Below are 21678 nucleotides of genomic sequence, written 5' to 3'. Positions count from 1 at the left end.
TCTAAACTTTTACTGTTCCAGCTGATTTTGTATTTAACTATGAAATCCCTCTATTGCTGCAAGTACCCCTGAACTACAAATTCAGCTGTTGGTAGAATATCGTGTGCTAAATAAAGGACAGTGTCTAGAAGCAGCAGGGCACCTGGCCAGAGAGCAGACACTCTACAGCAGATCAACAGCACAGGGAAGGGTTACAGATGGTTACAATGGATAATCCAGTAGTGGGGCTGAATAGTTCCACCACTCAAGGAAAATAAGAAACTGCCACCTACTGAGTCACACCATTGGTCCAGCCAGCTCAATACTGTCCACTGACTAGCAGCAGCTCTCCTGTGGTGCAGTCAGGAGTCTCCCAGCCCTACCTAGAGATGCTTCCAGGGACTGAACCTGGGACCTTCTGCCACTGTTCTCTCTTAATTTTTCTCGTGTGTGTGTGGAATGAGTTTTGTTCTGGGTGGCAGGATCAAGGCAGTGTGTGTGCACGTGCATTCAGAGTGGGGTCTTCCTGCTTCATCCTGAGTGGGATCTAAAATTAACTGAGCAGACATCAACAAATTTGTGAGTGCGTGCACATGTGCACACCTTAGAAGGAACACTGCCTTCTGCATGCTAAATAGATGCTCTGCCACTGAGCTTCAGCCCCATCTCCCCCTCCACACAGACACACACACTTCAACCATGCAAACAGAACAAACATTAGCCAGCTGAATCAGAAGGTCAACAACAAGAGAGATACATTTGACACACTCAACTGGGGGCAGGGGGTGCGGGCGCGAACAAGAACACTGCAGACCTTGAGATCACCCCAGTTTCGGAGCAATCACAACAAAGCCTTCATATCAACAGTTTATGGAAACCTAAAGCAGAGCCCAAGAAAAAGATCTTGGGGGGAGGGGGCACAAGAAGAGAGCTGCTCTCCAAGACGCGGGACCCGAACCAAATGCCTGGTGGCTGGGGGGCAGTGGGTAAGCACCAGCACCTTGAACTGAGGCTGGAGGCAAACTGCCAGACCATGCAGCTAGAAGAAGAATTAGTCAATAAGTTTGCACTGCCTCACATCTGGGACACAACAGATGATTTGCATGTTGTACTAGTTGGTGCTTTTGAGTTTTCTTGAAGGGCAGCCCCACAGAGAGAGCATCACAGTAGTCAGGCCTGGCGGTTATAAAATCATGGATTAACGTTATAAGACACTATCTGAGGTGGTGGAGCCTATAAGTTAGTGACGGTATAGCTGAGGCAGTTCATCTTAAAAGCAGACCTCGCAACTGTTCCAGGCACACACATCAGCCTAGCTGAAGATCCAAAAATGGGAGTGATACATCAGACCAAAAGGAGGGAGCTGGTAATCACTATAGCAAGGCTGCACAACTCTGGCCCTCCAGCTGTGTTGACTACAACTCCCATCATCCCCAGACACAATGGCCAATAGTCAAGGATAATGGGAACAGTACTCCAACTATTACTGGAGGGTCAAAGTTGCGCAGCCCTGCACAAGAGAGGATGAGCTTATGCAGAACAAAGAAGAGGATAAAAGCTAGGTAGCCCCACTAGGTGCTTAACTAGCACAGGCATGGCCAACCTAAACCCAATTGCGCCCCCCTAAGTTGTTATTAATACTTAGCATTTGTATAGTGCTTTTCAGTGTGCAAAACAGTTTACATGAATTACATCCTTACAACCACACTGCAAGTTCAGCAAGTATTGTCCTCACATTCTAGTTGGGGAGCTGAGGCTGAGTGGGGAGTAGTCCACCTCATTGGCTCATAGCAGAGGAGGGATTCCAACCAGGGAAGTCCTGATTCACAGCTCAGACTTAGCCACAGCAGTATACTAGTTCCAGCATAAGTAGGACTGTGCGTCCTCCTCCTGCTGTACTTTAGCGCTACAGATGGTAAAAACGAAGGGCAAAGACCAAGGCCGAACACAAACCCAGCACACATTGGTGCTGGAAGATCTTTAGCTGCTCCACACAGTTACTATATTTATAACAGAATTACCCATCTTCCTAAGAATACTTTGCTCAAGGTGGCTCACAAGGAAGTGTGACATCCTGACACCACCGCAGAACACAAAGTACAAGTATCATTAAAAATCCATTTGCGGCAAAGCAGAGGTTGCAGAGAAGTGACTCTTAGCCAGTATGTGAGCAGAGGTGAAACTGAAGCAAGGATTCTCCGGATCTCTCAAGTATGGGAGTTCAAATGGACAGCATGCTGGTTATCTCCGAAGATAACCAAGCTGTTTAGTGGTCCCCTGCCTGCAATCTAAAGTGGGACAGTCCAATCTATCACCTCATTTTCACCTCTGTTTGCTGCTTGCATAGTCCAAGCCTCAATCACTCTGGGCTCCGTTTTCCTTCTCAGATGCAATTTATTTTATGCTGTTTGCTTATTTAAGCAGATGCTTCAATTTATTTTCAAACACACACCACGGCAAGTGCCCTACATCCCTTCATGCTGAATTATTCAAAATCAATCTTTTGGGCGGTGTGCTACGAGACGGTTTTGGGTTTTAAGCATAAAATTAGCATCTCAAGAAGACAGCCTTCGACATGCAAACCAACAAGTTCAGTCAGAAGCCAATGGAACAGTGCTGCTTGCATTTAGCTAAATGGTGAAGAACTGGAGGGCATATGGAGAGGTGGAGACAGCCTGAGGCAAGAGATGAGGCCTGCAGCTTAATGGCTAGGACAAACATTTCTGCAAGGCGGGCAGCACGTGTTTAATATTTAATGCAGTGTGCAGAACTGCCACAGAATTTAGAGTAGATTCTTTGGGACCAGTAATCTGTGTTACATTTGAGTGCAAAAGGAGGCAATCATACCTGGCCTAATGCCATGTTCAGCCACACACACACAGCCCAAACCACAGTCTGATGTTAGGCAAGGAATCTGGTACTCTTTGGACTTCTCGATAACAGTTTCTACCACTGTTCCCTCAAAGGTGTGTTCATGTGCGCATGCTCAAAAGTTTTCTGATGTCCATTCAGTTAATTTTAGATCCCACTCAGGTTGAATTAGGAAGGCCCCACTCTGAATGCATCTGCGCACACAGTGCCTTGATACTGCCGCCCAGGAAAAAACTCATTCCGCACAAAGATGAAAAAAATTAGAGGTACCACTGGTTTCTACCCCTCATGACGAGACAAAGCAGCCCAAAAGATCTAATGCTATTTTACTTTGTGGGCTGCAAGAGAACTGTTATGAGGCAGCTATATAAATAAAGCTATTGTTTAATGAAGGCTAAACCCCAGCCCTAAACCCAATTTTTAGTTTTTATTGTACTTGAGTGTTGATGAATGGGGCCATCGGCCAGTGGTAGAGCATTGGCTTTGAATGCAGAAGGTCCCAAGTTCAACCCCTGGCACCTCCAGATAGGACTAGGGAAAACGCCTTGCCTGAAAACCTTGGAAAACCAATGCCAGTCAGTGTAGACCAATAGTGTCAAACTGTGCCCCCCTAGTTGTGGGCCTACAACTCCCATCATCCCTGGCTACTGGTCACTATGACTGGGGATGATGGGAGTTGTTGGCTAACAACAGTTGGAGGGCTGCAGTTTGACAGCCCTGATGTGGACAATATGGAACCAGATGGACCAATGGTCAATAGAGTATAATGCAGCTCCCTATGAATAGTTGTAAGCTAACAAGTGGGGCATAAAATTGTCAACTGAGTAATCCATACATTTTCAGGTTATTTGTGTGGTAGAGCAGAACAGCAAGCCTCCCCCGCAGTGCATGTAGCATCCCAAGCAGGACAGGCCCTTCATTCAGCAGCACATATGAACTAATCTGCACAGTTCTCCCTCCAAAAAAAAGAAGAGGAAATGCTCCCCGAATGAGGCCACCGGGGGATAGTCACTTCACATCTGATGTTGGGGTGGGTGGGTGTGTGTGCTTATCTACCACCCAAACTGCACCACCAGCAAATGTATAAAGTTGTGGAGGGTCAAGACCCAAGAGATGGTTTAGATCTGCCTATTCTGGATGGGGTTACATTCCCCACTGGGAATGTAAGTAGCCTGGGAGTGCTGCTGGATCCAAAACTTTCTGGTTTCTCAGGCTGTGGCCAGGAGCACTTTTTATCCGCTTTGGCCGATATGTCAGCTCCACCCATTCCTGGAGGAAAAGGACCTTAAAACAGTAGCACACATGCTGGTAATCTCCAGGCTTGACTACTGTCATGCACTCTACATGGGACTGCCTTTGTGCATAGTCCACAAACTACAACTTGTACATAATACGGCAGTCAGGTTGGTCTCCGAGAAAACCCGAAGGGATCATATACACCAATTTTTTTAAAGAATTGCACAGGCTGCCGAAATGTTTCTGAGCAAAATACAAAGTGCTGGTTATTACCTATAAAGCCTTGCATATCCAGGATGCTTAAGAGAGAGCCTCCTTTGTCATGAACCCTGCCACCTATCAAGATTATCTGGGGAGGTCCAGTTACAGTTGCCACCAGCTCATCTGGTGGCAACTCAGGGCCAGGCCTTCTCTGTAGCTGCCTCAGGGCTATGGAATGCACTCCCTGTCAAAGTAAGAGCTTCTCCATCTCCGACTGCTTTTTAAAGGACCCTTAAGACACATCTGCTTTCTTAGGCTTTTAATTAAAATTTTAAACTATTTAATTGTTTTAGGCTGTGAAAGTGTTTTATATTGTAACTTGGATTATGTACACCACCTAGATATATTTATATTTATGGCCATCTTATTTACCCCTGCTAACTTGGCAAAGAGGCACCTTTTAACATAGTGATTCTATTTATTTAGCAGGGGGAGAGTAACTGGCCCTATCCACTCCCAGCACAGTACCTCCAGTGACTGTTGTTGGTGTCTATCTTATGTTTATTTTAGATTGTGAGCCCTTTGGGGACAGGGATCTATCTTATTTATTTATTATTTCTATGTGTAAACCACCCTGAGCCATTTTTGGAAGGGCGGTACGGAAATCGAACCACCACCACCACCACCGATAATAAAATTCAGCCATCCCGGGTCCTTGGGAAGGACTCAATGTCTGGATAAAACAAACCAGTCAATAACATCTGTCTGACTGTGTAAATAAATAATAATAATAATTTATGTATTATTTTTCTATGTAAACTGCCTTGAGAATTTTGGTTGTAGAATGGTATATAAATACCTGTAATAGTAGTATATCTATATTTTATATAGATATAAAATATATATCTATACACACACTCCAGAATTTTCACTCGAGGCACAAATGACCATGGCTCAAACTATCATACTTTGGACACATTATGCGAAGACCCAGCTCCCTTGAGGAGTCCATAATGCTGGGAAAAGATGAAGGAAAGAGAAGAAGAGGACGACCAACAGCAAGACGGATGGACTCGATTACAACAGGAATGAATGCACCACTGAGATACCTTAAAGGCCAAATTAAAGACAGATCATCCTGGAGAGAATTTACGTGGTTGCTAAGAGTCGACACTGACTTGATGGCACTTAATCAACAAACCAATCTCTCTCTCTCTCTCTGATAGATAAAAGCAAGCATAAGGAGTAGGACTTCAATGTATGGCAGAGCAATCCATCTCTCTCGAATGATGGCTCCACCTTCATTTCCCTAACCGACTGCCCACCTACCAAACTCTCGTTCTCACCTAGTACCCCGCTAATGCACTTCCAAGGTCTTTGAACATATAAATGCCGGAAGATATGTCTGCATATATTTGCATTGTGCAGCTTCTTCTTTTTTCTGCACACAGGATTTCCTAGCTAAATATCCAGGGTTCTGAGCACAGCCAGAGCAGCCTTCGATACAGACAGAATTCTTTATTAACATACACAGCAGTGACCATTTGGGGCAGTTGTGAAAGCTTCACACGGTACCAGAAATGATCATTAAGGAGTTGCAGCAACATAATTGTACTGGGCAAACTGTTTGCATTGGGCAGCCTATGTAAGTCTGCCTTTCTGAAAACCCTAGAAAGGAACACACACTTTCTGAAATACTCAGCAAGTGTTCCCATTTATCTCAGTGATGCTTCTGGGACATGAATCCCCAACCCTTAACTGATATTTCATTTTTCTGTTAGGGATGTGCACGAACCGGTCCGGCGGTCCAGCACCGAGGGGGGGTCTACCTTTAAGGGCGAGGGGGGGTAGAACTTACCCCTCCCGCCGCTCTTCCCCCTCCAGCGCTGTAGTTTATAGCGAAGTTTTTGGGGCAGCAACAGGCACGCACGCACCGCCACGCGCACATGCATGCTGCTATTACAAAGGCTTCCAGGCGACGACCGGGGCAGGGGCGGCAGTGAGGAACACTGCCGCCCCAAAAACTTCGCTATAAACTACAGCGCCAGAGGGGGAAGAGCGGCGGGAGGGGTAAGTTCTACCCCCCCGCCCTTAAAGGTAGACCCCCCCTCGGTGCCCGGCTGGACTGGTCCGGACCATGCACATCGCTATTTTCTGTACCTAAAAACAAGTTTAGGTGTTTTACACACCTTCAAGATTTTAAAACGTGACATTTTTATACAAATTTCTTGCAGTTGCATACAACTTGACAGTGCAAAAGCTACTTGAGCATCGTCATTACCAAGGCAACTATACAGCAAAGTGTGTTTAAAATGAACGCAAATTAGAATTAAAGTGATAGCATGTCAGAACTGGGTCTGAAAGACATGGGTTCAAGTTCTTGCTCAGCCACCAATTCAGGCTCAACTAGACACTACGGCAGGTGCAGGGCTGTAGCTCTACATCTTCCCTGAAACATCTAGCGCAGGGCTGCACAACCTGGGCATTCTAGCTGTTTTGAACTACAACTCCCTTTATCCTCAGCCACAGTGGCCAATCGTTAGGGATGTTGTAGACCAATACCTGCAGGACAGCTGAAGTTGTGTGGACCTGATCTGGGGACACAACCTGAGACACGACATTGCCAGGTTTCCCTGCCCCATTACAGTGGTGGCTTGCAACACAACCATCTCATGTCCTACGTTTAGCATCCCTCAATTTTACAAGGGAGGACAAGTTACAGCACCAGTTCCATAGTGGATGGGGATGATGGGAGCGGTGTCAACATATGTTCCTAGACTCCAAGGTTGGGAAGCCTGGCTGTAGGGCATCAGTACTATCCCTGGATGGCCAATGGGAGGGCTAGGCCTGAGAAGTGGAGCTTGCCTAAGGCTGCCTACTGAGTTTGTGATTTGAGATTCAAACTGGGAGCTGATCCATAGCTTCACTTTTCAAACTGCTGCACTTCAAAAGCTCTGAAATCACACTGCAGAAGTTAACCAATGCTAGCAAGGAAGCAAAAGCAACCTTGGTCACAAAAAAAGATTCTTATTCTAGGGTAAGTGGCAGCAGGAACACACATCCCAAGTTTAATTAAAATCCAGTCAGGTGAAACAGATGTTTGCAGCTGAATTCAAACTACTACACACAAAGCAGGAACAAGAACAGAACCAAGTTCTAGTATGCAAGCTAAGAAACAAAATCCAATTTAAGTTTCCCATTCCAAGTAGCAGAACGGTACATTTCAATTTATGAAGCCCTGCTTTAATGAATACTTACAAAAGAGGATTAGCTTTTTTTATCTCAAAGAAGTTGAAGAGGGTTGTTGGACTATGTAAGTTACTGAGGTGATCAGAGTTGGTTTTTCTTTGAAGGAACGGAGATACTGAAGGGCAGCTGAAACTCAAACGTTTTAAGAGGACAATCATAAGAGCATTGCTCCTAAAATTTCCAAAGTGTGGCTTTAATCCAATTACTTTGTATGGCTTTAAGATACACCTCAGCCTCCTTCATGGCCTCTCTGAAAACAAAGGCTAGTTCTGTGCACATTTGAGGCTTAACACCACACTTGAAATATTGGCAAATTTGAACCCAGATGTGTTCCTGCATGGCTCTGAACATTAAAAGTGCCAGTGTCTGGTCTACAAAATACACAACAGCTGGAAATATTCATTCTTAAGAAACTATGAATACAATGGATATTTATATATCACTTTTCAACAAAAGTTCCCAAAGAGATTTACATAGAAAAATAAAATGGCTCCCTGTCCCCAAAGGGCTCATAATCAAAAAAAGAAGCAGACAGCAGCAGCCACCACTGGAGAGAAATGTGCTGGGGATGGATTGGGCCAGTTGCTCTCCCCCTGCTAAATAAAGAGAATCGCCACTTTTAAAAAGTGCCTCTTTGCTCAGTTACCACTGCCCTCTCTATGTGGGCTATGCTACATCCTGTCACACACAGTCTACAATTTTGATTGGCTAATCTAACCGAGATAAGTACCGTAAATCTTTCTCCTCACCCAGAGATCTTAAGAAATTTTCAACTTACCTATTAGGAGATCAGAATTGCTACGGCATGTAAAAGAGACCACTAAGTACAGAGCTAAGAATGTTCTCTCTGGCAAAGGCTCAGTAGCTAAGCTTTTATTTGGCCTCAGGCCATTTCATTTAGGCTGGGATGGAATTTTATTACACATCACTGATGCTTGGAAGGGTGCATGCAGGCATTTGCCCCCCGTGGTGTGTAACACTGCTTAAGATTAACACTCCAACTCAGGTGCTGCAGCCCTCCAGTGGCTGCTGGTGTCTACCCTTTGTGATTCTTTTTAGACTGCTAGCTTCTTTGGGGACAGGGAACCATTTTATTTTGTTTTTCTAGGTAAACTGTTCTGAAAACCTTTTGTTGAAAAGCAGTATATAAATAGTAGTATAGTAGATTCTTGAACCACTGTGCAGTCAGCACACACACACACCCTGGGTCATCCTGTTCTTGGCATGGGGTTAATGTCTATCCTACAAGATCACAATTGTATGACACTGATCAATCAATTCTCTCAGTACCAAAAACCAGAAACATTCTAGAAGAGTAGCTATATTAATCTCTAAAAGTAAATGCAACAATTTTGCTGGGCCAGGGATTTGGAATATGCTCCCTGTTGAAATAAAAGCATCGCCACCCCTGATTGCTTTTTAAAAGGCCCTCAAGACACACCTGTTTTCTCAGGCTTTTAGCTGAAATTTTAAACTGTTTAATTGTTTTTACCCCATGAAATTGTTTTAACATTTTTATTCTGTGAAATTGTTTTTATACTGTTTTATATTTGTTGCATTTTTAATTGTGTACAGCACCTAGACACACTGTTCAGCTGGTATATAAATATGATAAACACATTTTTAAAAAGAGTAACAATTCTGCATCTTCAGCAAAGCCATATGTACAGAGTACTAGCCTACGATTATCTACTCCCATTGGTAGCTGCTCTCTGGCGTCTTGGGTAGAAGTCTTTTCCAACCCTGCTATTGGGAAGTCCTTTACGCAGAGGTACTGGGTACCTTTTGAGTGGAGCTACAAGTTTTACCAAACAAACAAACAGAACTCACTTTCCACAATTTATTCAGGGACAAAACTCCACTGATGATGCCAATGAGTGGAGGTTAAGCCTGTAGCAGAGGACACAGATGTATTGTGTGGTGAAAATGCACTGTGTATTTACAAGTGCTTCCTTTCAGACCTTGACTGAACTAGTGCTTTGATGCTTCCTAGCCTCTCTACCATTCTGAATGAGAATGTTGAGCTGTCCATGAAGCAATGGACTGCCATTCACCCAAAGTAGTTCTCAGCACCACACAGCCACCAAGCTTTCATAGAAGCAACCACTACACATTTGACATCTCATTCAAAACATCAAGTCTAACCCATTAAGAGGGCATTCATTCCAAAGTCATGCTTTAAGAACGATTCACTCTCTCACCAGCTAAGAGTTTTACATGAGGGAGGCCTACCTTTTTAGTCCATCGTTTTACCCCGTTATATCCTTTGGTTACCAGCTGTCTATGAAAAAAGCTGTTGAAGAAGTGAACCTACGAAGACAAGACGGTCAAACTCAATCAATGCCTTCAGTACTAACACTGAAACTGGAAGAATTCCAGAAGAGTTAGTTGATGCATTAGTGCAGAGAAGGAAAACACAGGTTCTTCTGGTACCTTAAGTATGTTGTCTTTTATTGTGTGTACATGAAGTTAAACACCCACAGCCAGCAAAAGAGAATGAGAGGGATCTTCTCTTGGGCTACTTTTCCCACTCAGCCCCCAAAAGAGTACATGTATACACAGCGACTCAATACTTTAGAGCAGATTTGCACAACTCTGGCCCTCCAGCTTTTTTGGACTACAATTCCCATAAGAGAAGAGCCAGCATGGTGAAGTGGCTAGAGTGCTGGACTAGGACTGAGGAGACCCGAGTTCAAATCCCCATTCAGCCATGAAACTAGCTGGGTGATTCTGGGCCAGCCACTTCTCTCTCAGCCTAACCTACTTCACAGGGTTGTTGTGAGGAGAAACCTAAGTATGTAGTACACTGCTCTGGGATCCTTGGAGGAAGAGCGGGATATAAAATGTAAAAATAAATAAATAAATAAAATAATCCCTAGCCACAACAGCCAACAGTCAGGGATCATGGGAGTAGTAGGACACCATCTGCGTTACGCCACATTCCCTACCCCACTTAGCGATTATTTGCACAATACAAAAGCATGTTTACCTTGTCAGGGACTGCATCCATTATTAGTTCGCCGTACATGTTGATAATCTGTGAAGAGGTACAGAAGTAAGTTTTGAGGGGAGGAGGGACACCAAGACATAAGCAAACTTGCACTACAAATGCTCATCAGCAGCAAGGGACTCAGAACTGAATGTTTCCAGAGCGTGTTCTCTGTGCGAACAAGTAGTCTGACCAATCCAACATACATTGAGTAAAGCTAGACTCCGCAATGTGCAACCATTAGAACCAACTATGCTACCCAGTTTCTTTTTGCATACTTTATTCTGATTCTGCTAGTCACAAGGCAGGGCATGCAGCACTGAGACTCTGCCCCCAGGCACTGGAAGCCTCAGCCATACCCTGTCAGCTTCTGAGATCTTCGTAAGCACCGCCCACACACTTCCAAGGCCTAACCAGACAGCAGAGACATGGAAGCAACACACTTCCCCCTAGACTAGAAAATGGTATAAGCAGATATGGGAACTGCTCATTACTGATAAACTTTCCTTCCTGTTTAAGGGCATGAGAAGCCCATGTATAAAAGCTACTCTTGGAAAAATGCTCAGCTTTTCCTCACTTCACTAAAGCATTTTTGTAGAAGACCAGCAAGACTGAATCCTATTAGTATATCAGACCAACTCACTTGGGGATTGGGCGGGGAGAGAGAAATGGAAATCATTTACACTCTTTGTAAACTGTTCCTATTGTTCTTTCAAACATTACATCTTTAATTGCACTGTAGGAAGATATTTGCTACTTTTTTCTTTCCTTACTATCTTTTGGCACTTTTTGGTTCCCTAGTTCTTTCTGGTTATGTTAATTTTGTTCTTGTATTCTGTAAATTGAAAAAAGTGACAATACATCAAAGTGTTAAGAACATGAATATTTGCAGCCATAAGAACTAGAAACTTCGATCCCCTCCAAAAGAGTCAAACTTCTTCAGAAAATGAATTCTGCATTCAGTGCCACATTAAGCATTTTGCCTGCTTACCCCTAAAGAATACTAGTCACAAGAGGAAGAGGCATGCACTGCCTGCACAAAAAACACGCAAAGTTCTGCACCAAGAGGAAATGAGAAATTAACTATAACGGAACGGCACTGGTGCCAAATGTGTTCAGAAGTGCTGCTAGAGTCCAACAGAGAGAGATACAGAACAGGAAGAGCAAGTGCCTCACAGCTTCTGCTTCTCCGTATGCTTCATCCAAAAATAGAACCCAGGCATCCCCTTCACCAAGAAGATTTGGAAGCTCCCAGTGTGCAGAGATGCAAGCAAATAACTCTACCGCAGAGGAGACGGTAAAATAACTCTACCGCAGAGGAGATGGGGAAAGTGCCAGCCAGGCCCTGTGATGCTTGTTCCCTATTGCATATGTCACATATGAAACTGCTATGTTTCTCTGTATCCTTAAGTCTGTTTCTAGAGTTTTCTGAATTACTCTTTGCTGTAGAATCTGTGCAAGTTTTGTACTACTGTAAGCATTCTAGCGTGTTACCTGTTTAAGCAGTGGGCTATCTTGTTAGATGCCGTATCTGATAGCAGTTATGACTTGAAGCAGAGCTGCCCCTAAATAATGTTTATAAAGTTAGGAAGACTGTATGACTCAAGTCACACAAAGTTATAGGCAAGATCACTTAGGGAAACATCAGCCCTTCCCAATTAATTACTCTGCTTCTATCTTTTAGGGAGTCATTACTATTACCCCATTAGTAAGGGTTAGAATATTGACAGGCATCACATACAATGATATGTATGCGATGCTACCAGGACAGTGTTTCCTTCTTACTAGCTTGCCTGGGAGCAGCTACAACTGTCCTATGTGAATACCAAGAGCTATGGCACAGTATTACGACAGCTCAGTATAGAGCACGTCCTCCCTCTTTTAGCACAAAAAGGCTATTCAGGCTTGATGCAATGGGGGCACATGCAGAAAACTCAACAATACTTCAAGTTTAAACACAGGGCCACCTTAAGTCAGCAATACCTGGAGCTCTGCTTCTTCCCAAATAGACAATACCTCACAGGGATTTTGCAAGGAGAAAATGGGGTAGCCTTCATTTATGGGAAGATCTTAAGGGTAGGCAGAAACTTGATCTCAGATATCAGGACTTGAATAAGCTGTGACCCAACTGGATCCCCTTACTGACGTCAGACCCTACAGTTAAAAGCTTAGCATATCAGTCTGTACACAAGAAGATTCAAAACTTCAATCTGTAGTTAAACTCAGATAGGCAGAGTCACCCATTGTGCATTTAATGCAGCAGCTGCCCTACTAAGAACAGCCCTGCTGGATCAGGCCTAAGGCCTATCTAGTCCCACCAGATGCTCCTGAGAAACCCACAGGCAAGAGCTGAGGGCATGCCCTTTCTCCTGCTGCCACTTCCCTGCAACTGGGATATAGAGGCACCCAAAGTGCAAAGTGACCAAATAATATGCCCCAACAACTGATGCAGAAGAAGAGGATGTTGATGAGTTTTATGCTCAAGTTCAATCTGAAATTGGCAGAACATGCAAGCAAGATGTGCTGCTGGTGGCTGGAGACTGGAATGCCAAAATTGGAAAAGGTAAAGAGAAAAACACAGTAGGACTATATGGCCTAGGAAACCGAAATGAAATGGGAGAACAACTTCTTAGTTTCTGCCAAGCCAATAATCTTCTTAACTGCTAACACATGCTTCAGACAACCAAAGTAGTGCCTATACACATGGACATCAACAGATGGAGTACGCAGAAATAAAATTGATTACATTATTGGTGCAAGGAGGTGGAAGAGCTCAGTTATAACAGCAAAGACATGGCCAGGGGCCGATTGTGGAACAGATCACGAACTGCTCATGTGCAAGTTCCAAGTCAAGCTAATGCAGACAAACAAAGCTATCCAGCTTCCATGATATGATCTTGAGAATGTACCCACCATTTTCAAGGAGAACATCAGGAACTACTTTGAAGTTCTGAACCTCAGTGATAGGGAACCAGAGAAGCTGTGGAATGAAATCAAAGAAGTTGTTAAGGATGAATGTGAAGAGACTTCCAAAGACCAAGAAACAGAAGAAAGCAAAGTGGATGCCAGAACAGATGGTGGAAATTGCCAAGAGGAGAGAAGCCAAAGTCAAGAAAGATAAAGACTTCAGAAAGGAACTTAATAGGGAATTTCAGAAACCAGTTAGAAGAGTCAAGGAGCAGTACTACAATGACATCTGTGAAGACCTTGAGGATGGAAAGAGACATGGAAAAACAAGGCAAGTTTTCCAAAAGATCTCTGAACTCAGAGGGAGGTTCCAACCTCAAATTGGTATGTTAAGGGATGCCAAAGGACAGATAGTAACTGATTCAGAGAAGATCAAACAGAGATAGAAGGAGTATACTGAAAATCTGTACAGCAGAGATATCAACATCCAAGCTACTCTAGAAGATATTCCCTACTTGCAAGAACCTCTAGTACAGGAAGATGAAGTTAGATCAGCACTCTGGTCATTACCAAATCAGAAGGCTACAGGAATTGATGGAATAGCTACAGAAATATGGCAGACAACAGAAGAAGAATCAATCAAGGCTCTAACCAGACTTTGCCAACAAATTTGGAGAACACCACCATGGCCAAGAGATTGGAAGAAGTCAGTCTACATACCCATACCAAAGAAAGGAGATTTTACAGATTGCGTAAACTATCACACAATATCCTTAATTTCACATGCTAGCAAAATAATGCTCAGGATCATCCAATAAAGATTAGAGCCCTACATGGAAAGGGAAATGCCGGATGTTCAAGCTGGTTTCAGAAGAGGCCAAGGAACAAGAGACATCATTGCTGATGCACACTGGATAATTGAGAAAGCCAAATAATACCAGAAAGAAGTCAATATGTGCTTTATTGACCACAGAAAAGCCTTCGATTGCATCGACCATGTCAAGTTGTAGAATGTCCTTAAGAAAATGGGTGTCCCAGAACATCTCATTGTTCTCATGAGAAACTTACACACAGGACGGGAAGCCACAGTCCAGATGGAACATGGTGAAACAGACTGGCTCAAGATCAGCAAAGGAGTATACTTTCTCCTTTATTAAATTTATATGCTGAACATATACTGAGAGAAGCTGGATTGGAAGAAGATGAGCATGGTTTTAAAGTTGGAGGAAGAAAAATCAATAACCTGTGCTACGCTGATGACATCACTATGTAAGCTGAGAATGCAGATGATCTGCAAGCTCTAGTAATGGAAGTCAAGGATCACAGTGAAAAAATGGGACTACGACTAAATGTAAAGAAGACTAAACTAATGACAACGGGTACAGCAACCAGCCTCAGAATAGACAATGAAGTGTAGATAGCTTCTGCCTTTTAGGATCGACCGTCAACAGTAAAAGATCCAGCAGTCAAGAAATACACCACAGACTAGCACTTGGTAGGGTTACAATGGAGGCCTTGGAGAGGGTATTTAGATGCCGTGACATGTCAATACCTATAAAGATTAGAATAGTTCAGACAATGGTTTTTCCCATGACACTCTATGGATGCGAAAGCTGGACTCTGTAGTAAGAGGTTAGCTTGAATAACTGTAGACCTTTAAAAAGACGAAATGGTGGTGGAAACTCCAGAGATCTCCATTGGGGCAGCCTCCCGATGAAAGAGATTGTAGCAGATTAATTGCATGGGTCTGAATTCATCATTATTCAATCTGCATTGATTTGATTAGGAGCAAAAACAGTTGGCTAAAGGAACAAAAAGCATCCCTTGTGTTCCGAAGACACATGTCTCCCAGCTAAGGTTGCCACAGGTCCAGGATTGGCCTGGACAGTCCAGGAACTGAATGTCTTGTTCAAGGATGTAAGAAGAGTATCCTGGATATAAAATGTCCAGGAATTTAAGTGAGAAGATTTCTTTAACGGGTTTTACCCTTATTCCTGGTGCTATTTAGATTCTGGGATGAGTCTATACCTACAAAGATTAGAATCGTTTGGACAATGGTTTTTCCGGTGACACTCTATGGATGCGAAAGCTGGACTTGGAAGAAGCAAGATAGAGTATTGACACTTTTGAACTTTGGTGCTGGAGAAGACTTTTGTGGATACCATGGACAGCCAGGAAAACAAACAAATGGATCATCGAACAAATCAATCCAGAATTTTCACTCGAGGCACAAATGACCAGGCTCAAACTATCACACTTTGGACATATTATATGAAAACCCAGCTCCATTGAGAAGTCCATAATGCTGGGGAAAGTTGAAGGAAAGAGAAAAAGAGGACGACCAGCAGCAAGATGTTTGGACTCGATTACGACAGCAATGAATGCACCACTGAGAGACATTAAGGGCCAAGTTGAAGACACATCATCCTGGAGAGAATCTATCTATGTGGTCACTAAGCATCGACACTGACTTGATGGCACTTAATCAATCAGTGCGGGAAGGTGGTCTATAGCCCTTAGACTAGTAGCCATTGATAGACTGGTCCTCCATGAATTCAATGAGTGCCTCATGTAATAGATCTATTACACCCCATTTAAAACTAATATTCTGGCAGAGTCTTCACATGCTGCAGAATAAAGTGGCAAAATGGACCCACTTTGAGCTACAGGTGCAAGATGCCATTTTTAAAATGCTCCTCCCACAGAGTAGTAGATTTCCCTGCAAATATGTGGAAAATCAGTGGGTAAAGGTTCTAGTCCACCACATTTATTGCTATGCTGGTTTTCTATTTACAAGGAGGGTGGTTTTTTTTAAATAAAGGGAAACATTAAGAATGATCTCTTCTACAAATCCTCTTGAAGTGGTACCATCCATTCCACCTACTTCATGATGCTATGTGCATCAAGCATGCATCTTTTCTCTGTCTAAGAAGGGCTAGAATTTTGCACAATACACCAGAATTTCATTAGTGATCAAGGCAATTGATCCAATAAGGGCTTGGGCTAGCAAGCACCAAAAAAAAAGATGTATTCACCGCCACCACCACCAGCAGACGAACACAGCAAGTTCCAAGCTACTATCTTCCAAGCATTTTCGCTTCTCATTTTTATGCAGTGATGCAGATACAGACTGCTACTTGAGCACAGAAGACAAGCATGTGAAAAGAACTATTCAAGTTATTTGCTTTTGAGTTTTGTCTTAATGTTATCATTTTAATTGTCTTCTTATTTTTACAAGCTTCATTTTCTCATCCCACCGAGTCAGAATATTGACTTAAAATATGCACTAATCCCAACATGATTACACTTTTTAGTTCTAGGATTTTGATTTTCACCATCTTGTTTGCCATCTAATTAAGAGATGCAGTTCTGTAAGTTGTCATGGTGTGAAGGCAGCTTGGTAGATATTTTGAACCTAGAATTAAAAGGGGCCAGCGCAATGAACTAGTGACATTCATCTTTACTTTTTTTAAAGTCAGTTACATGGTGAAAACCTAAACTGCTAATTAACTCCAGAAATGGCATTTTGGGGGATGTAAAAATCCCAGGTTTTTAGAGGAAGTAGTAAATCTCTTGCATACCGTGACTAAGTTTACATGTTTCGCAGAACTAACAGAACTGGGCGGGATTATCCTTCCTACAGCTATTAAAGCTTTCTGAACTAGTTTTGCCTCTGAAGCAACGGGGAAGTATAACCCACAAGTTGTCCTCTTTCAGCAGCAGGGAATACAAGTTTGAGTAATCTCAATGGTGAAAAGCAAAAGAAGAATAGCCAGCCAACTTTATTTCCAGTTCTCATAACTTCAAGGGCACATATTAAGACTGTTACAAAGCATATCTCTGGGCAATGGAAGTACCATAGGATGAAGTGCAACCTATACAACTATCACTAGCATGTCTGATGTTCACGATGGGGAAATACAATATGGTTAACCATCAATTATGCAGTATCATTCTGTTGTATCTCATTGGTTCTATCGCAAGGAGATGGGGAAACAGACACAAAGACACCCCTATTAAGTAAGGCTACAACTGTTAAGCAATCAATCGTTCTGATTAATTTTGAGAACAACTGAAGATGCCAGAGTTAACCCAGAAAAGTATTATAAGTGACTAGTAGGGGAGGTCCATCACTGACCAGGCAAAGTAATTAGGTAACATACAGATTGGACTACTGCAATGCGCTCTACTTGAGACTGCCCTTGAAGACATTTTGGAAGCTTCAGCTGGTCCAGAATGCTGCTGAAAGGATGCTTGTGGGTGCAAGTCACTTCATGAGTGTCACACCTATCCTGCGGCAGCTTGAATCTAATCCACTTCCAGGCTAGATTCAAGTTGCTGGTCTTGACCTTTAAAGCTCTACACGGCTTGGGGCCAGGGTAACTGTCAGACCACATTCGCCCTGCTCATGGCACCACCACTAACAGAGATCCGGCTGGCGAAGACTAGAGATAGAGCCTTTTCGGTTATGGCCACTCGGCTTTGGAACGCCCTCCCTGAAGAGATTCACCATGCTCCCTCCAACAGTTTTTTTAAAAAACAAGTTTAAAAACAGCCTTTTTAATGTTCTATCTTTGGATATATCTGGTAGGTTCTTTAATTTTTATAATTCTCAAGTTTTAGCTTTTAAAGTAACTTATAATTTGAAACTCAATTCTGATTTTAGCCTGATTTTTAACTTGTTTACTTAATTTGGTTAATTTTATTAGTTTTATTTTACATTCTATCTATTTTATTGTTGTGAGCCGCCTCAAGCAGTAGTGTATTGGAGAGGTGGGGTACAAATATTTAAAATAAATAATTTTATATAGATTATAAGTTCAAGAAATTATATATGTAACAGTGTGTTTTGTTAATGTGCTGGGGAGAGGGAAGTAAAAGAACATCTTGAAATTTGCACAATTTCAACTTTAAACATTCATTTTATTGTCTAATTATCATAGATGGTAACATGGCTGAGGGTATCCAAAAATGATGCCTGATGAGTGAAAAAATCCTGATGGATAATGTACCAACATCATTTGAGGTCTGGCACTCTCCCCCTGACACTCCTGCTCCTTTTTGGTCTCCTTGGAGTAGCAACACTCAAGACATCCTCAAGGAATGAGAGCCCAAATAGCCGTGATTAGCAGCTACTCCAGCTAATGGAACATGTGGAGGAAGCAAAGCGGGGCAGGGGGGCACTGGAAGAAACTCCCCGCTTCACAAGAGGAGGCACAGCTGCTTGCTTTGAGTTCGTGCATTGTTTTTATGCTGGCTCTGGCAGTCAGCAGTAAGTTTTGTCTTTGGCAGATGTTCTCCCCTCACCCTTGGGGGGGGGGGGCTACTACCCTTATCCCCTTTACTGACTAGCTACCCAGCGATCAGAACAGGCAGGCTGTCCCTGGCCAGCAAAGAGAGTGGCAGCCAGCAGCTTCCAAGCGCATTTGTGGGTCCCCCTCCCTTGAAATATGTTGGTTTGGCACCCTCGGCCATGTTGTGTTCACAAAACTTCAGAAGGGCAAAGTGGAGCTAATTGCGGGAAGGCTGAGGCTGGAGAGCACAAGCTCCCTACAGAACACATATTAGCATAGTCTGGAGTATAAACTAGTGGATTCAGCTCGTGGCAGGATTGCCCATGAAGATCTTGGTATTTGCAGTTCAGTGGCAAGTGTGTTATTCAGAATTTTTTCTTTAAAAAACCCCTGCCCAAATCAACCTTTCCCTGTGAATATTCTGAAGAAGTGCATTCAGCTAATTTAAAGTGGCAGGATGGCCATGCAAAACTTGGTATCTGCAGCTCTGTGGGAAGCATTTTATTTAATGTACTGCCATACCCCGAGGCATCATCTGACTAGTAAATTTTCTGTCAGACTGGTGAACTGAGTCAACATTTCTTCATCCCTGGATGGTAAATGTGAATCCTAGTAAATCTGAATCTAAGAAAGATCTTCTGCTTCTCTTGGGTATGATGTTTTTGAATTATTGATGTTTTTGAATTATAAAATCTGTTCAGAACAGTTAAAATTTGAGGATTCTATTCAGAATTTCTGCTACAAAATACAATTTCTAAACCTTTCCCCACCAGAATACTGTGGTATAAAAGTAGTTCATTCAGCTAATTTCAGTGGCAAGACAGTGTGTGCAAAATTTGGTATCTGTAGGTATGACTTTCTTTCGCACACACCCACACAACCAAGAACTCCTAAATAAATAAATATTAATTAATTAACAGATTAATGCAGAGTACCTATAAAGACTGCAGATGTCTAGTTCCACCCTAAGAGGCATTCTGCCTTCCCTTTCACACCGGAGGAAGTGCCCCTCCAAAAAGGACGCCTGCTACCATACATCGATGCATCATCTAAAAACAGATTATGCTCTTTTTCTTCAGAATTGTATTGATCCATGTGCAAGTTCATGCCAATTTAAGTCAATTGGTAATCATGATCATGCTGAACTGCATTTAATCAAGCGACAACTCCAGTATGTACACAAAGATGGACCACCAGCAGGACCAAATGAGTAGGTCTTTCCACCTAAACCTACACACCACTAGACAGGGAAGTGCTGTCTGGTATAGACTGCCAAGTGACCAGCTCTATTGATATGGTTGTTCTATTGTCACAAGCCCAGACCCCACAAACATGGAACAGAACTCTGGAGAAGTAGCTCCCACATGGTTTGACACATGTGTGCATGCATGATATGGGCCATAAAAACAGGAGAAAACTATAAGCCATATTTTGAGTATATTAAGGCAACTGTTCTTCTCAAATAAATAGAAAGTGTTGCCAAAAATAGAATATCCTACAGACATGGTGTGGATTGTGAATAGCTCAGAGACACACCAACTAGACAGATAGGTACTCCAGGAAGACCTCTTCCCCCACCGTCTCCAAATGGTGATTTTTAAAAGATACTCATTGAGGTTTATCCAGGCAGGGATAATTTTGAAACACAGGAAACTGCTTTTTCAAAAGTCAGAACACTGGACCGTCTAACTCAGCATGGTCTACACAGACCTGGCAGTGGTTTCTCCAAGCAGGAGCCTCTCTCAGCCCTATTTTGGAGATGCCAGCGTGAGAATCTGGGATCTTCTGCATGCACATACTCTTCCCAGAGCAGCCCCATCCCCTTAGAGGAATATCTTGCAGTGCTCACATGTAATCTCCCATGCAAACACAAACCAGTGCAGACTCTGCTTAGCAGAGGGGACAATCCATACTTGTTACCACAAGACCAGTTCTTCTCTTTCAGTCCTGGGAATATTCACATTGCAAAGGACTGTGCTACAAAAGCTTTGGATTCCTTTTCAAAATTCTTAAGATTTGTTTTATGGTAAGGATTCTCAAACCTGGGGTCCCAGGTCAGGATGGACTACAGCTCCCATCATCCCTAGACACAATGGTTAAAGGCCTTCTGAGGACCCAAGTCTGAGAATCCCTGCCATAAGCAGTGAACAGGGTAAGAACATAAGAATAGCCGTGCTGGATAAGGCCCATGGCCCATCTAGTCCAGCATCCTGTTTCCCACAGTGGCCCACCAGATGTTAGTTAGTTGTTTATTTACAATCTTAGATCAAACACACCCAACAGATGCCACTGGAAGCCTACAGGCAGGAGCTGAGGGCATGCCCTCTCTTCTGCAGTTACTCCCCTGCAACTGGTACTCAGAGGCATCCTGCATTTGAGCCTAGAGGTGGCCTACAGCCCTCCAGCTAGTAGCTGATCATAGACCTCTCCTCCATGAAGTTATCCAAACCCTTCTTAAAGCCATCCAGCTTGCTGGCTGTCACCACATCTTGTGGCAGAGAATTCCACAAATTGATTATGCACTGTGTGAAAAAGTACTTCTCTCTCTCCACTTTCTCCACACCATGCATGAGTTTATGGACCTCTATCATCTCTCCCCCACAGTCATCTTTTTTCTAAACTATATAGCCTCCAGTGTTGTAGCCTTGCCTCATAAGAAAGGTGCTCTAGGCCCCTGATCATCTTGGTTGCCCTCTTCTGCACCTTTTCCAGTTCTACCATGTCCTTTTTTAGATGTGGTGACCAGAATTGTACACAATACTCCAGGTGTGGCCGCACCATACAGGTAAAACTCGGAAAATTAGAATATCGTGCAAAAGTCCATTAATTTCAGTAATGCAAATTAAAAGGTGAAACTGATATATGAGACAGACGCATTACATGCAAAGCGAGATAAGTCAAGCCTTAATTTGTTATAATTGTGATGATCATGGCGTACAGCTCATGAAAACC

The 21678-nt window shown here is 43.1% G+C and overlaps 1 protein-coding gene across 1 annotated transcript in view; it reads right to left on the bottom strand.

The window, feature by feature from the left end:
• Positions 1 to 21678, bottom strand: part of SENP5 (SUMO specific peptidase 5) — a 53303-nt gene that overhangs the window by 8281 nt on the left and 23344 nt on the right. Inside the window, exons 4-5 of the mRNA XM_053307332.1 lie at positions 10526 to 10573; positions 9769 to 9846 (exon numbers count right to left, since the gene is read on the bottom strand). Of these exons, the coding sequence (XP_053163307.1) occupies positions 9769 to 9846; positions 10526 to 10573 (126 nt within the window). The remainder of the gene's footprint in view (positions 1 to 9768; positions 9847 to 10525; positions 10574 to 21678) is intronic.

The sequence above is a fragment of the Hemicordylus capensis genome, chromosome 3 (genome assembly GCF_027244095.1).
Source record: "Hemicordylus capensis ecotype Gifberg chromosome 3, rHemCap1.1.pri, whole genome shotgun sequence".
NCBI lineage: Eukaryota > Metazoa > Chordata > Lepidosauria > Squamata > Cordylidae > Hemicordylus > Hemicordylus capensis.
This window is presented reverse-complemented; position numbering and strand designations above follow the sequence as displayed.